This window comes from Nicotiana tomentosiformis, chromosome 2 (assembly GCF_000390325.3).
Source record: "Nicotiana tomentosiformis chromosome 2, ASM39032v3, whole genome shotgun sequence".
NCBI classification, from domain to species: Eukaryota; Viridiplantae; Streptophyta; class Magnoliopsida; order Solanales; family Solanaceae; genus Nicotiana; species Nicotiana tomentosiformis.
This window is the reverse complement of record NC_090813.1, coordinates 116,452,548-116,470,051: the sequence shown is the minus strand read 5'-3', so window position 1 is coordinate 116,470,051 and position 17,504 is coordinate 116,452,548. Positions and strand designations below refer to the sequence as shown.

General features: G+C 37.4%; 1 protein-coding gene across 1 annotated transcript; it reads right to left on the bottom strand.

Moving 5' to 3' along the window:
* Positions 1–13,208: 13,208 nt before the first annotated feature.
* On the bottom strand, positions 13,209–16,008 carry LOC104120272 (BTB/POZ domain-containing protein At5g66560). The gene is made up of 4 exons (XM_009632015.4): positions 15,547–16,008; positions 15,384–15,453; positions 14,037–15,299; positions 13,209–13,941 (listed from the first exon to the last, which is right to left on the bottom strand). Exons 1-4 carry the CDS (start codon positions 15,585–15,587, stop codon positions 13,354–13,356), a joined length of 1,962 nt encoding a protein of 653 aa, XP_009630310.1. The 5' UTR covers positions 15,588–16,008; the 3' UTR covers positions 13,209–13,353.
* Between the last annotated feature and the right edge of the window lie 1,496 nt (positions 16,009–17,504).

Genomic DNA, 17,504 nt, shown 5'->3' with positions numbered 1-17,504 from the left:
GTTATCTTAAATTTGCCTTCACGTTGGCTTCAAGCAGCGTTTCTGTTGGCTTCAGAGAGTCTCCTGGAGATCTCTTTCCTAATCCCTCAAAATGTTAGATATATGAAGCCTTTTAATTAGCTAAAGGTTATGTAGCTTTTTATTGAATTTCAAGGTTTTACTTTAGCTAGTTTTCACCTAACCCAGCATGACTAATGAGTCATTTGGTTTGGGTGGTGGCTTGCTGCCACATGGGGTGGGGGAGGGGTTTTATTCTTATCCAGTAATCAATTAATTAATTAGGTAATATCCTGTTACTTGGTAATTAACTAATTATCCGCATAATCAAGAATTATCTCAAATTATTTAAAATGCTACTCACTTTTAACATACCTTATAAACCTTACTATCATGACCATGCGGTACCTTGTATGGTACTAGTCCATAAATACCGGGTATTTAAGCTCAGGCCGTATTTTATCCCAAAATGTTAAATTTCGACGAAATTCATTTTCTTCCATTTGCTTAGCCTCCCACCTTCACGAATTTACTCATCACTTGTTTGAAATAGCATAATACTTATAATCTCACAATAATCTCATTCCCGAGCTTACATCGATTACCTTACGACAGAACTTTAACATACGAAAATACGAATGTAACATCTCATTTTCGAGCTTATATCAATTTACTTATGTCGTACTTCCATGTACGAAAATATGGGGTGTAACATCATTTCCCCCTTTGGAACATTCGTCCTCGAATATTGACTGATGCACTTATCATTCTCATAACCCATAGCTCTTCCGAATACTTTAATACTCTTCTTGCCATTTAGGCAACTGTTCTTTGAATAAATCTAAAGGCCAGGGTATTCCCCCCTTTAAGCCTCTTTCTTACACCACGACTTGTAATCAGAATCCTTCTAATCTCGTAATTGTTGCTACATTCTATCATGCAGCCTGTACGACTCTAACTTTGTATGTGCGCCTATGCGGCGCTTCTCTCCCCTTTCCTCCAGCTCTTAGCCAATCTCTAGGCCTCACTTAGTGAACATATACAAAATTATGTCAAGTTGTCCCTCTGGCCGTCATTAGCTTTACTACATCTAAGTAGGCCATATTATACCATAATTCTTACTTCGTTTTATCGTTACTGAGGTATGCTACAGAACTCCAAGTTACTTTCGTTACTTATCCCATATGCATAAAGCCAAGTCTCTTAACGCTTCTTCATTACTATTCGTCTTTAAAATGATGGTCTAATCTTATCTCGTACTTTGTCTCTTTTATTTATCCATTGTCGATTCACCTCAATGTTGATCTACAATCTTCTATTAATAACTTGAAACTTCTTACGTAATACATTGCCATTAGGGCTTATGCTGTATCGAGCAATATTTGAAGTGATTTTCCTAATCCACTTAGGGGCGATATTGTACTTCAATAATCGTATTTTATAGCATCCCAATGTGATTCACCTTAAATGTTTAATTATGTACAATCCAAGAAATCCTCTTCATATCATTACTCAGTCGAAGGCCCAAACGTTATCCTTTATCTATCACAATCACACCCTTATTTCACTACCAGTGCAACATTCCATTTTTCTCTAAATATTATTAGTCTTAGACTCCTTTGAATTCATTCAGGCTATATTGAACTTTCTATAACTTACAGAAACCATTAGCTTTCTTGTTTTCATGGGCTTAATCCCAAGGACTTATCCATTCTCGTCACCTTCTCACTCGCCCTTTCTTGTTCTTACTCTTGTCATAAAACTTTGTCGCTTTACTATACTTTAGCTTGGGACCTATACACTATTCGTGGTCTTCCTTCAACTTGCTTGCACCATAGATATTAAGAGTGATCCTGGAACAACAAGCGAGACATCACATCATCTCTAACTCTTCTTTACTCTCTTGACTAGATCTCTCGTTACTTAGAAACCAAAGGCTGGAAGGTACGCCACTGGCGACGCTGCTATTATTCCTTGATATTGAATCCTAGTGCTTCTAGCCTTCTATCCGAAGCATGGACTATTCACGATCTTCTTCCTTTGAGTATATTGTACGTTGTTCACATTTACCTTACTTACCTTAAAATCTCGCATCATATCTTTTATCTCTTTTATGACCTCCCTTCAACATAGGTATAATTCACGTCTATAACTTAAAGCTCTATTATAATACTTGCACCTCTGGTGCCTATACAATCCGGTGGGAGCTCCATACTGAATTCTTATGAGGCTGGTATTTTTCTAACTGGCTTTATCGTAGAGCCGTTATAGAATATGGATGTTGTACTATCCCTTTGGTACCTCTGATATTAAGAGTGATCCTGTAATGTTCTCAATCATGATTTCTATAATTTTCTGGGTCTAATAATCAGATTCCTAATTTCCTTAGTTGATGTAATTCTTTAGTTTCCTCTTCCTTCTAATCATCCTTTATGTAGGCTTAAGTTATCTTCCGATCTGCAGCTCATGACATTTAGTTATTACTTTAGCCTTTCATGGACGCTATGGAAAACCATGATACAATCTTCTAATGATTCAATCCTTTGTTTATGACTTGGACCCAATTCCTTCTTTTAACTTATACCAGAGTCTAATCATTAATCAAATAATTCCTTTCGTTCCATTTCAGCTTTCTTCAAACGTAAGCAATTTCTTTACCTGGCCTTTTGCCCCTTGTTGCATGCATACTTAGCTTATCTGAGTTCTCACACATGCCGAAATGTTTGTGCAACTCATATGGTCTCGAATATTACTTTTGGTTTTACTCCCCGCTCATTAGCCATGGTAGGTGCCACTTTCCTTTGGAGTGCATACAATTTTGTAGTGAGACTGTTGTTACAAGACCATTTCCTCCACGCTAATGTGCTCGTACAACATCTTCTGAACTGAAGCTTTGATTGTTTTTCCAGTGGGACTCTCTTTTATTTCCATAACACTCATACGGTATCTTTAACTACCCCAACTCTTATCTGAATATTTCTCAAGGTCGCGATGTCATATCTGCGAGACTGAATTCCCCATGTTGGGGTTCACTCTGTTTATCTTGCACGTCTATTGATTTGTCTGTATCCTCTTGTCTAGCCATAACTAGGCTCTTCCTGAATCAACTACAAACTAATCGTTGGACCACTCTCATATCAATATTCCGCGTAATCTTTGTTGGGTTATTTCCTTGTATTAACTTACGTCTCGTACTAGCTCCTTATTTATCAATAATATCTTGAGCAGGAACCCTCACTTCCTCTTCTTGACGTCGTATTTGCATAATGTTTTGGAATCGCAGCCTATCTGTAGGCTTTGAATAAGTGCAATCTCATCTCTTTTTCATTTTTGTCGCATTCTTCCTTTATCATACCATAATTACTAGAACCACTTAATTCTGACTTAATGCCACATCACAATATATTTCCCCCCTTTAGGGGACTACTAAGAGTTGGAGCTATGACAACCTACCTATAAATGTTCTGCCTTTTCACCTCTGGCGTCCTTTCAGATTATTGATGACCCTTACTCGCCTTGCGGTAATCCTTCTGTACCAAGGATAGAAACATCCCTCACTCGTAATGGTGACACTTAGTGTAACTGGTACATATAGTTCCTTAAGCTTAACTTTGCTCACATTGCTTGCTTTATGGAAGCGTTTTCCTGAATGACCCTTCTCTAAATTCATCATGGATCTTCTTCTGTTGTCCATTCTATTACTGCCGGAACGCAATCTGAAATTCTCATGATGCTGACTATTATCAATTCACTCAGTTCCTAATTCATGTTTAGTTTATCTTGTTTACCACTCCATACTGATTTCTATTACTCTGGGGTTTAACTTTTCCTTCTGTTAATCACGTTAGAGTCGCGAACTTATTTCACGAAATGAGGATGTGACTGTATGGCCTATACTCTTTTGTTGTCTTAAGGCCCATCACCTCTCGTCTCTTTCTTCATTTCACTATATATTCTGTAACACTCTACCTTTTCCATCCATGTATCACATCTCACTCATACTGCTTCATTATCCCTCTTCGTACTTCCCTGCTAATATTTCTATTTATCATTTTATTCGGAAAACTTTAACAAGACATTTTTTCGCTTTTACCTCCCCTTGCTCCATCTACTGGTTCTTCGGGCTGCCTAACATTATCCCTCTACTAGGGACGGGAGCCACACTAAGGTATTATTTATCCCTTCAAGGTTTCCAGTTCCAATCTTTGTAGTACTCATATCTAGTTGTACTATTTTAGAGTACACCATCTGGGTGTCTCACAAGGAGATCTATTAGCACATTTACAATATCCTTCGGCAATGTCAACTAACGCAAATAATTCATCCACCATTTTGGGTCATTCTAACCCCAGTCAGATCGTGATATTATGTCCTTCTCTTAAACCATATTTGTTAGCTCCCATAGAGCATAACTTAGATCAGTGTGGCCAATTATACATACCTCTGTTACTGTTAAAGGTAACTCAAAATGCTTATATCTCTCTTCCTGAATGGTAAATAAGGATAATCTTTATTAGTTGGGTACCTCGTACCCTCTTTCACCCTGCTTCCTTTACTTGTTGAAATTTGTATTTATCTTCTGAATCTCTATTGTCGTTCACCATAAAAGTTGATAGATATTCTTGCCTTAAGGATCCTTTTCCAGAAGCTCACACGTCTTAGAACACACATGATCTGCTGAATATCTCATATTTATCCATCATAACATGATGAAAAAAAATTCTAATTCAACTATTTCACAACTATATCTCTTACCACCTGTCTTTCTGGATGTAGGCATCGTCTTATTATGAATAATATAGAGTTTAGGAAATTGAGTTCTTACAAGTAGGCTCTACCACACGAACTAGAGTAACAAGGAAGAGTGATAGTCCTAAATGCCATGTAGTCTCATGCTTATAAGTGTGATGCACAACACACCCAACACACCCGATGGGCTGTGACGAGCACCCGGTAACTTACTCAACCGAGTACCTACGAACCCCTTCAAATGTTTATATGCATTTTGGCCCGGTGCACCGGTGAAGAACCCTCGTTGCTCGAGCAAAGTGAGAATCACGTTGGTTATTTGGAAGTTGCCCGCCCTAATACGGGGAGGGAATATAGCACTTGCATACCCTTCATTCGGCAACACCCGGTGTGGAGCCGCTCGTGGTAGAGCTGGGGTGGAGTGGGTACATTGTATTGAGGCGATCGACCTCATCGATTGGCCTAAGGTTAAAGACAGACCTCATCTATTTGATCATCCTCAACATCCATATCCCCCACGGCTATGTTTCCGAGATCGTTGTTTGCCATGATTGCACCTATAACACTCACACGTTAGTAACAAGGAAGGAAAAGAAGATATCCCAAACACACACCTAACTATATTGCTAACACCATTTTTTAGCTCCTCGGCAATGGCGCCAAATATTTTGTCTCATCCAATTTCACACCTCACTTTCACTCCTCACTTTGAGGTTATGAAAACGGCCAATACAATAGTAATACCCAATAAGAGTCGGGGTCGAATTCCATATGGAGATATATGGATGGGTGTTAGTAGTATATATCTTAGCGCGTGAGTTTATATATCAAAATTTGCACTTCCGTAATATTTGGTTTTGTTTAAAAATCTAAACTAAACTATGATTGCGATTCAAAGAATGAAACTATGAAATTATTTTTGTTGTTTTCCAAATAATATAAAAGGCCTAGGGCTATGATCTTCACCTAGGTGTTTTCCTAATGGGTTGTAAACTTTAAAACTTGTTTTATTGGTTGGGGTGTATTATAGTTATCAACACTCAAGTACCCACTCAATACCTCTCGGTCAGAGAGTGATTTTTCCAAATTTGGCTTTCTCAAGTCCAAATGGGTATTGAACAAAATAGTCGATAAGAAGCTCAAGTCGGATTTTACTATCTCTTGGTTCAACCCTTTAATTGGGCTTATAAATCTCTCGATTGATCTAATTTCTTGCTAGCTAAATTTTCCTAGACTATGTCACTCTTTCTCAAGTAGAGACTAAGTCAAATAGGCATAAATTAATGTTTGCAGCCATTAATTCTTCAAATAAAAATAAGAACAATGTTAGATAATAAACACCTAACCATAAACAAACAATAAATCAAACACCCATTAAGTTTACGCACTAGGGTTGAGGCACAACCCTAGTGAAAATTTAGCTACTCATGCTCAAACTAGAAGAAACAAGAGATGAAATGATAATTAAACCCATATTGATAATTAAAATGATGAAATCAATATTCGAAAAACTCAAAATAGTAAAAACTACTAAAAAGAGTAAAACAAGTGTGCGATCCTCACTTTGAAATGCAGGTTCTCTGAACTTTTGCTCTAACCCAGCTTCTTTGGCCGCACAATATGTGTGCGGTCCGCATCTTGCAACATTCTCTGATGGAATTGCTTCACGGCCTGTGGCCACAGATAATATTCTGCGGTCCGCACTTTGAGCTTTTGTGCCTGTTTTTCTTTTCTTGAGTTCAAATTACTCCTTCTTGTGTTGGATTTCATCTCGGTAACTCATGTTCCAATATTCCTTCAATTAAGTACATTTCATCAGTTTTCGGAAACACAATTAAGCGCTTTTGGACTAAAATAAAAGTTAAAAGACTCTAATAAGTAGTCAAAATCCCCCACTTATCAATCCTCAAGTTGGGCCCGCAGTAAAACCACCTGAGCTTGGAGATCAGTGCATTGGGCTTGGACCCCCTTGTTAAGCTCGAGCTCTTCCTCCTTGATCATCAATGTCCCATCCAGGACTCTGCACTTCCCCACCATCTTCACCAGCTCTTTGTCTCTGGCCTTCAAGTCCTCCCTCAGTTGGCGCACATCGCCGCCTTCATGAATCCGACACCGAAGCTCCCAGTACTTCTCGAGGACTCTGAAGTACTTGTCATTCAAATTCACATAGATATCTTTAAGCCTTTGCTCCCTACAAGCACTCTCAATTTCTAAGACGACCATCTACAAAATGAATAAAGGAAGTTAGAGACTGTGAAAGAACAAAACCAAAGGAAAACAACTAATAGCAAATGTACTTACCTGAAGGGCGAGGCCGACAATGTTATTCAACATGTCGCTGTCATTCATAGTCTTAAGAGTCGTACCCTCAACTTCAGAACTAAGAGGGACAAGGGAGGGGATAATCTTCTCGGTATCCACGAGAATATTACGGTCCATCGAGATCGTAATAGTCCTCGACCCCCCCCCCTCCAACCTCACTTCAAGCTGAGTACCCCCTCGTCGATCATCCTCATCTCGTCTACATCCTTGTCGGAATCGGATCAAACATCCTCCTCAGCAACAACCTTACCTCTATCATCAGTCGAAGAGGGTACGTCCACCGAAACCCCAGAAGACGAGGCCTCCTAGAGTCTAGGAAGAACAGGGTCGTCACTGCCCATTAGGGGTGTTCATAAAAACCCGAAACACAGAACCAAATCGAAAACCGAACCAAACCGACCAAAAAAACTGATACTTTTTAGGTTTTGGTTTTGAATTAAAAAAACCAATCAAATTTGGTTTGGTTTTGGTTTTAATCAAAATAATAACCGAAAAAACCGAACCAAACCGACTATAAAAGTTACTATTTAAATTTATTATTACAGATTAATATAAAGTTTCTAAAATTTTATGGTACATATTAGTCATTTATATTTTTAGTCTAGTTCTTTGCTATTATATTAATCTAATTCTTTGCCTTTACATTCTAGTTTGATAGATAGTTTTCTTTTACTAAGTATAAAAATTTATTTCATGTTAAAAACAATCGATTTTTAACTGAGTATTTAAACTATTCATCACTAATTGATTCAATTATCATCAATATATCTTGGTAAATGATATATTTCTCAAAGAGCAATTGATTTGGTAGTGTTACATTGAAAATATGGTCGCCGGAATATGCGTTTGGTAGTGTGTCTCATATTTAAGAAAAAAAAAGATAAATAACCGAAAAAACTAAAAAACCGACAAAAATCAAATCGATAAAAAATCGACTTAATTGGTTTGGTTTGGTTCCAATATTAAAAAAACTGACTTACTTGATTTGGTTTCTTTTTAGGGAAAAACCGACCCAGACCGAACCATGAACACCCCTACTGCCCACCATGCCTTTAACCGCATCCCTCGCAAGTCATATATCTATATCCTCCAAACAAATGTGCTCAGTACTAGCCTCTAGGAACTCCCCGATATACACTCTGGCCGTCTCCCCAAGGACAAAACCATAGTATCCTAGATTAGTGGTCGCCGACCTCTCTCCCTCGACGTCCACAACACTCCTCTTGCGAGGCATCAAATCTCTATTACTGAGCAAAGGTTCTTCATCCTCATCTATAAGAGCGTACAAGGGAGAATCTGAGGTCTCCATGGACGAAGTCTCCATGACCGAAGGAGGGACAGATTCTGATGCGGCAATGGGAGAGACTAGGACAAAAGCAGCATCAAGCGCAATCGAAGAAGGTAGGGAGCCGAAGACGTAGTATCTTCCCTCTTTCGGAACGAGGGTGCGAGCTCTCGCCCTCCTCGAAGATCCCCTGGTCAAAACTAAGAAAACACAAGAAAAGGGAAAGGTCAGCAAAGGTAAACAAAAAAATATAAGACACCAATGGTAAAAGGGAGAGCAGGCCTAAACTTCTTAAAGAAACTTGGCCACTCACGAATCCCTGAGATATGAGGGAGGAGCCGATCGACCGAGTCAGAAATGTGAGCGACCGAATGAGGAGGCGAGGTCTTGGTGGCATGAGAAGAGGACAAGAGGTCAAAGCCCACGACCAAGCACATGAGAATAATCTTACACCTACAAGCAGGGAAATTAGGTACTTACGAGCATAATTCCAAGCCTCAGGAAAACCGTCAAAATTGGCCACCACGTCCTCAGTTCTAATAAAAAAGAAGTTGAACACGAATTAGAGGTTGGCTTTGTCATCCATATTCACCACCAAGCACTTGCTTCCTCGGTGGCAAAGATTCAACATTGTTTCCCTATAAAAGCTAGGGGAGAACAGATGTATTGAGTGTCGAAGTGTCAACTCGACCCCGACTAGCTCGGCAACTTTATGAGTTTAAAAACGTACGATGCAGGTTGAGCTGGGCAAATACCGTAATAATGATAGAATTCCTCCAACAGCATAAGGAGAGGGAAAGAGTAGCCGACTTAGAAGGGGTAGGCGTAGAAGGCGCAATACCCAGCACGGTGGACCTGCACAGTATCCCACCTAGACGGGATTAATTCAATGTGATTGGGAAGGCCAAACTTAGCCTTAAGCCTAGAGAACAAAGAACAAAATCTGCTCATCAAATCCGCCTGAAGTCGGCTTTAATAAGCGGAGGGACTGACTGTATGGGTCAAAATCTATCTTTAGAATACTTAAGCCAAGATAATACTAGGGGAAGAGTTCCCAAGTCATTGTTTGTCGAAATGGACCAAGAAGCGGCGAAGTCTGTGGTCGAAGAGTCAACAAGGGATGAAGTCGAGGAGTCAACAAGGGTCAAGGCCGAGGTCGAGTACTTTTGACAGAGCTATAATGGCTAGTTTCAAGATAGGATATTACAGAAAATATTCTATTGGATCTGCACTTGTACTATTAGGGTTTTTTAGGAGCATGTTCCCTATGAATAGAAAAAGACACTATGATAGGAGACATGTGATATTTATTTGTAAAACACACACTTTGACTTGAGAAAGAGAATCGGATCTCATTTGCTAAGATACAAACATCACCTTTTCGTTGAGATTCGTGTCTATATTTTTCCAATAGATCTAAGAATAACTCAAATATTCAAGGGATTGCCTATCATTCATCATTGTCAAAAAGAACATCCATTTATTCCATCCTTTCTTGGGTGACTTATTCATTCTATTTACTTAAAGAATTTCATCTAGGGATATTATTGTTAGCTAAGATTAATCCTTATTTATATAAATTTAATTATTTAAACCAAGATCTATATTTTTTGGTTAAACAGTTGTTAATGACAAAAGTTATGTTTCCGGTAAGGGTTAATGGATACTTTATGGGATTAGGCCAGCATTTTATTGGGAATTAATGGGCTATCAAACTTTGCTTACTTTACTTCTGATTAATACGAATCATGGCTAGTGGTAAAATCAAAATCTTCGCTAAGAATATTCAAATTTTAATATATATATATTTAAAAAAAGAAATATCTCACCTATATACACTATATAATTTTATGTCGAAGAATGTTTAATTGACCATCTTTCACCGGGTGTAGCTCCGACCCTAAATTACGGCACTGGGGATACTATAAAGTTAAGCATTAGGGCAGGTAGTGGCCGGGGTGCCTCTTTTCATATTGAATAAACTTGTCAGTGCATTTAAAAGTAGATTAATATAAAGTAAAGGCAGAATAGCCCGACAAACACCTGTATTTGTTCATGTTTGTCATCCTGGTCCCTATATTCAACGAAGTTTTATCCAGATACTTGAACTCAGTCAAAACATATATTTTAAACATCTCTGACTATTGACTAAGCTTATGTGTCATTCATTTTGCTGAGTCAAAAAAATGAGTGACTACGCGCTCTAAAAAGGAGAGTAGATATATTAATTTTAATTTAAAAATATTAAAAATCATTAAAAAATAATCATAAAAAGAAAAGGAGTAAAATTATTTCCCAACCCAAGCATCCCTACCCCTTCAGCCTTATTTGTCCCCCATTTTCCCTGTCTTCTTCTCCCCATTCTTTCCTATCGTAACTTCCTCCCCCCGAAACCCTTTGTGGATAGTCAGCAGCAAAATTAAAAGTACAGTATAGAAATGAAATGAGAAGAATTTTCTTTTAGGGAAGCTAAATAAACAAATTTGTTAATGGGTTTAAGTTTTTAAAGATATCAAGAAGCTATGAAAATGTGAAGTAATTCGGTGATTTTTTCTACGACCGTGTTCATCAGTCCATGGTAGTCATGGGTTTTCCAAAGGAGTCTGGTGAGTGGAGAAGTAGATAGTGGAGTCCGCTTGTGATTATTTTCCAGTGATATGATTTTTCTTTGCGGTGGTCGGCAGTGAAATACTTCCAGGGATGTAGTTCTTTATTTTGTACTCGTTGGTTATTGCCCCCTTTTTGTATCTCTGTAAATTCTAATATTAGATTACTATGGTGAAATGAATTTTACCTAAAATAGTGAGAGTAAGGAGATGAAGCAAAATAGAATTTTTTTATCAAAATTGAAGAGTTTTATGTATATGAATTGCGGTTTAAGATTATGCTCAGAAAGGAGGAAAGAGAGCAAAACGGTAAGGCGATTCCGATTTTCCGATTGTTTCCCGGTGATAAGGATCGCCGACAGCATAAGAAGATGGAGATGGATTTGAAATATTTTTAAAAAGTAATATTTAAATAAATAAAAATGTGGCATCAATATATCTGACGTGGACATGATATTTTTTCCACGCCAGGCGAGTGACCAACATGTAATGCCGAAAAATTTAAAATACATATTTTAACTGAGTTCAAGTGTCTAAATGAAACTTTATTAAATACAAGGATAAGGATGACAAACACTTACAATTATAGATCAGGCTATTCTTCTGCCTAAAGTAAACATTAGACTTGTAAATTGAATAAAGATATACAATCCGTACTCTTTGAAATTTAGCAAATGTCTGTAGGACAGCGAGTTGGTACTAGACCTCTTAGTAATAGAATTTTTTTTTTTAACAGCAAATGCATTTGGAATCTAGGTTCTTTTAGCATAGATTAGCAATGGATTTTTTTTTGACAAGGACCATGTCTTCATAGGATTTACTATCCTGATGAGCTCTACCTGATCTCTGGTTATTAAATCTAATAACCAGATGGATTTTGTGTGTGTTTAAATATTGCCCCAATGCAACAACTGCTCAGCACTTGGTCAAACACCAAAAGTAACTTTCTGTTAAGTTGGCAAGTAATCAGATCCTTCAAAGAAAATAGAAAGGAATAGAGGGAGGAAAAGAATGAATTTCTTAATGATAATTTTTCCTCGCTACTCCTTTTTGACACTTTGGTATGAAGCTGGTACACAATTCATAATATGAACAGCTATATGACATTCAATAGTTTTAGGGTGTAAATACAAATTTATCCAGCTGACTTGTTACTAATTTGTTAACTACGTAATAGTTTTGCTTATCGAAAGGACAAGAATGAGTTTGTTTGTACAATCAGTAGTTCCTTCTTTATTAGTACAATGCACAAAAGATTCACTTTATCTTTCTCTTACTGATCAATAATTTTCGCTGTTTGATGCAGTTCATTTTTGTTGTCAGTGGTGCAGATAAAAATGAGCTCAAATGGTTGAGCTGCTTTTTGATTAGCAAAGTTGATGAAAAAGAGAAACTGTTTGAAAATCAAAATAAATATATACGGAAAGGAGAAGGAATAGAGGAAACTTTAGCGTTCTTTTAATGAAAGTGATTCGACAGATCTTTTCAGGTCAGCATTTGTTATTTTGGTGCATTATGAGACTGGACCACGAGATGATTGAATAATCCAACACAATTTCCCCCAGTGACACTCCATCTAAATTAGTTGAGCACTAAGCAACAAATAATAAATACTATTGCAGTATTTGATGTCTATTTTAAAAAACTACAAATTCCTAAGGCAAGTGATGTTCCTACCCCGCCAACAAGGCGACACTGAACACTCTGTTTTCAAAAGCTACTTTGGATTCATCAAAACAAAAAATAGTTCATCATAATTCACTATCATCCAGAGAAGAGAGAGGTGTGCACTTCAATAGCTCCAATTTTGGTCCTCCACTTCAGATTCGCATTTTTCTCTCCTTCAATTATTCCCAGGAGATGGTTCAATTTGCCCCTCTATTATCACATTTTGAGTAATTTTCTCCTCTGTCATACTCCGAGTTCGTTCATACCTAAATTACCTCGTGCATTTGCCCTTATTAGGCACTTGACCCTATTCCATTATTCCATAGTAGATACACAAAATAGCCATATACAAAATATCTCATATTCATGTAAGGGAGTCCGTGAAAAGGTTACACGGCTTCAAGAGATAAGAAGTATATACATAAAATATCGAATATATAATTTTCCCCATCATTAAAACAGGATTATAAAAAGTTAAACTGAATATTAAAGGGGTTATCACTATTATCCAAATTGCAACTTCTTAACCAGCGTGCTTTCACTCAGATGCACGTCATTGAGATATAGAAAAATACAGCAAATTACAAACAAAAAAAGAAGAATCTGTCCACTAAAGAATAAGTTGGAAAATAAACAATTTCTCAATTACGGCACAAACAGATATAATTTAAAACTAAAAGAAGAAACCATTAGGTAGAAGAAGTTGATTTGTTTCTTATTTGGCTTTTATTGACGATGATGACGATGGGTCCGTCCTTTCCTGCCCTCAACAACGGTTGGCTCATGTGAGTCACACACTTGCGTCTTGAATTTACACCCTAACTTGCTCCTCCACCCTCCTCCTCCTTTTTCTCCGCCGCCGGGTTTCCCTACCTTGTCTATCTTCTGTATTGTTTTCTTCATTGTAGAGCATTCTCGTTCCAGTTCTTGTACTCGCGTCCTCATGCTATCCATATCCAAGCGTAGCACCTGATTCTCCCTCACTGCGTTCCTCCACGTGCTACTCCCTTCCTGTGCACGTGCCACCCCAACTACTCCTGTCGTTTCCTCTTCCTCTCCACTTTCTCTGTCCCCTTCTCCGCCGTCCAAAATCGATAGCCGTGGGATGTCTCCCGGAGCAACGTCGGCGACCATAAGAGTTCCGGCGATTGCTTGCCGGAGTTGGAGTTGCTCGAAGAACAGTACCTGAACTACCGCTCTGAGTGGAAGCCGTTCATTCTGAGCTGCGTGTGTACACGCTTCTAGTGTTAGTTTCTGGCAATCCATTACTCCGCAAATTATCTCCCTCTCCGCCTCCGATATCCATGGATGCGTCTGCATAAGGAATTTAGTTTAACAATGTTGAACACAAATTTATTGAAACTAAGCAAATGAATACACTTTCTATTTCTGAAAATGTAATTGATTACCTTGAGATACACATCGACGGCTCTGTAAAGGCCGTCATCAAAGAGTCGAGCTTGGTCCGGCAATGCAACAGCTAATTCACAGAATTTTTCCGGCGACAAATTATTGTCCGAAGCGATTTCCGATAAGTAACCGTCGATTAACTTTCCGACTAACATTAACGCCGCGGATCTGACACTGTTCTCTTCTTCGCCTTGAATACTAGCCGTCAATCTCTCCTCCAATCCGTTCAAAAAATATCCTAATATTCTCTCCACACAAGCAACATCATATAACGTTTCATTCAGATAAGAATAGCTCGGAATGAGTAGATCGTCCAATGTGGCTTGTTCCAGTTGAGATCCGATTTTTCTCTCCAGTGCAGCTCGAGAACCTTCCGAAGCATTCAGTATATTTGCTGTTCTCAATAATCCGAAGAGAATCCTTGTAGCTGTTGAGGCATTTGAGCTTTTCTCTGCAGGAAGATTTGTAATTATTGTATCCAGAAGTTCTCTCTGTTCATTCTCTGAAGGTATTGAAGAAGACAATGCCTTCCTACTCGAACGTGAAATTCCTGGAATGTACTTCTTGGCATAATACATTAAACAGCTCTCGATAACCTCTGAACTCAAATCTCTACCTTTCATGGCAGATATCAGACGCTTGAACAGAGGCAAACTCAAGTGACCTAGCTCTTCGAACCACGAATCCATACCACCGGTTCTAGTGGCAACTTTACGGCGAGCATTTGCTTCAACGGCATCGTTCACCGGCCAGCCAAAGAGAGACGGATCAGCAACGGATGCTCTAACAGCAACAGCGTCAATGCATCTCTGAACAATGCCGAGTGTTTCTGCTAACGGCAAGATATTCTTACAAGAATTAAGTGTTTTGATGGAGTCCTTAATGCTCTTGAGCACAGTTTGTGAAAGAAACCTCTCCGTCTTGGAAATGAGGTTATCTTCGGAGTACTCTTCAGTCATCTCTAAGTACTCACCCGCACAGCGCAGTGGAGCAACATTCGTTGCAGACAGCTCGATTTTCACACCGTAGCAGAACTTGGCAGCCGTCTCGAGTGTCTCTGAACCGCCCGGAAAATCAGGGAATGAAATACAACATTGCTGGTCCTCATCAATCTCCTCTGCGGCTTCTTCAATCTCTTCGTCATCATCACCTGCATCGTTGTCTCGTTCAGCAGGTTTTTGTATTCTAGTGCTTATTACAATATTTGTCTCTTGCTCTGTTATCATCTCATGAAGCTTTCTACTTTTTGACATCAGAGGAAACTGAAACAACAGACAAACACACACAAAATAAGAAACATATGATTAGTTAATTTAATTATCTAGCATTTCACACAGGTTACTGACCTTGTGAAGATGGAAGGTCATATCATCAACTTCAATGATGATATCACTTGGTAATCCTGTAGTACAAAACCTGAAAAATGTAGGAACAAAAAATCAGTAAATTAATCAAAGTTAAAAATAAATGAAGAAGAAGAAGAAGGCAAGTGACATTGTTAGTACTCACCATGCTTGGCCTTTGGAAGTGGGGTGGTCAGACGGCGCCATTTTTCTTCAGTGTAAGGAGAAAGTGGAAACTTTAGTTAGCTAGAAGTACTAAGATAGATTCATGAAGATAAGGTGTTTGAAAGAAGGTCAGATTTTGTACTGGGGAAATGATTATGTAGGTTGAAAAAAAACTAGAGGAAAGAGATGATGATGAAGAAATAGATGAGTTTTCTTTTCCAAAATTTCTGTCTCTTAATTCGTACTAACCACTTTCTTCTTTTGATGAATCAGATCAGAATCTTCTCTTTTTTCTCTCTCTCTCTCTAGGGTTTGAAGAAAGAGGAGGAAAGAATATGGGTGGAGGATTCAAAAAGCAAATCAGGACTTTGAAATTTAGTTTTAAGAAAACATAAAAGGAGGATAATATTATTGTCGTCATCATTATTTTAACCTTTTTCCTGCTTACAAACACCAAAAACACGCTTTGCTTGACAACTGTTGTTACTGCTTTTTTGCAATCATATTATAAAATTCAGAATGTTTCTATTATTTGGGTGGGCCTAAGTTTAATTTGAGAACAATCACACCCAACTTGATTAGTCGAGTGGTGTTGCATAAAGGAGTATTCACGTTGTTGTCATAATTAACATTTGATTTGCTTTGTTCATAGTATGCTAATTAATCAATTGATTGCATCTCAGTATCAAATTATTTTTTCTATATGTTTGGATAGCTGATATATTTTTGACCGATCGATCAAATATGTAACTTGCCCAAAAAAAAAGAATTGATCATACGATTTTTTTTGTAATTTGACTATTTTAATATTGATGATCACTAAATTATCGCAAACTCTTTTTTTCTCTAAACTCTTGTTCGGCCATAGATTTGGATACTTTTCTTTAAAAAAAATTAAAAACATTGTTTGTTCGTAAAATATGATCAGTTTTTGAAATTTTGTAATTCTTTTTTCAAGTTCCCAAAAACTTATTTAGTGCAGTTTTTGGTCAAAAATATTCTCTACTCATAAAACTTTAATTTTTTTTTCAAATAAAATATATATCCAAATATAATTTTATTTTTAAATATTATTTTTCAATACAACTTTAAAAACTTTTTCTTTAAGTTTCAATCAAATATAGGTCCATTTTGAAACTCACTATGCTTTGCGAAATTCAGAATAAATGGAGTAAAAAAGAGAGAGTAGACTAATGGAACAAATGATTTCTGAGATTATGGGGTTATAATGACATGAATGTGGGTGGTCCCAAAAGAGGGCTCCAACTCAAAGGTGGCCCCATCTAGGTTGTGTCCAGTTATTGTATATCTGAGGACAAAGTTATGGTCGTAAGTCAAAAATAATTATATTTACTAGTTAAATATATATAAATATATAAAATAATATATATATAAATATATAATAAATATATTATTTGTCGGTTATTATTTTTGAGAATGGTTATATGTAATTCTATTCAAAGTAAAAACCACATTTCCAATCCAGCTACACCACCACACGAAGGGGAAAAACCACCGCGAAATTATTGATATAAGAACTTAGAGTAAAAGCTCGAGTGCAATTTGACACACCACTCACCAGAGTTTGGTGGTTCACATGTATACTATGATCTCTTTCAATTTCATTAAACAACGATATTACTATTCATCTTCATTATTTAAAAAAAATATTAAATCACTTCATTTTAAATTTTTCCGTAGTGATTTAAATATCTTCAGAATATGTAAGTTAGTCAACCTATAAAATCCTCCCAGATTTCTCTGATTAATAAAAAATTCTGGTCGGAAATCTTTGATGAGAAAAATGGGCCTACCCTGCCTGCCATTAATTACAACATACCTACCTTTATTTGTAGGGAGTTAAATGGCGTCTTTATGAGGTCCACGCAAAGAGAGGTTGCACAATCTTAAATGGTCTATCTAACATTTCAAATTCAAAATAAATACTGTAACAACGAT

Excerpts from the sequence above, each read along its gene's own strand:
- LOC104120272 (XM_009632015.4), bottom strand. The coding sequence starts at position 15,587 with ATGGCGCCGTCTGACCACCCCACTTCCAAAGGCCAAGCATG. Across the intron at positions 15,300-15,383 it reads TGACCTTCCATCTTCACAAG|TTTCCTCTGATGTCAAAAAG; the intron begins GTCAGTAACCTG and ends CTGTTGTTTCAG. Across the intron at positions 13,942-14,036 it reads CCGTCGATGTGTATCTCAAG|ACGCATCCATGGATATCGGA; the intron begins GTAATCAATTAC and ends TTCCTTATGCAG.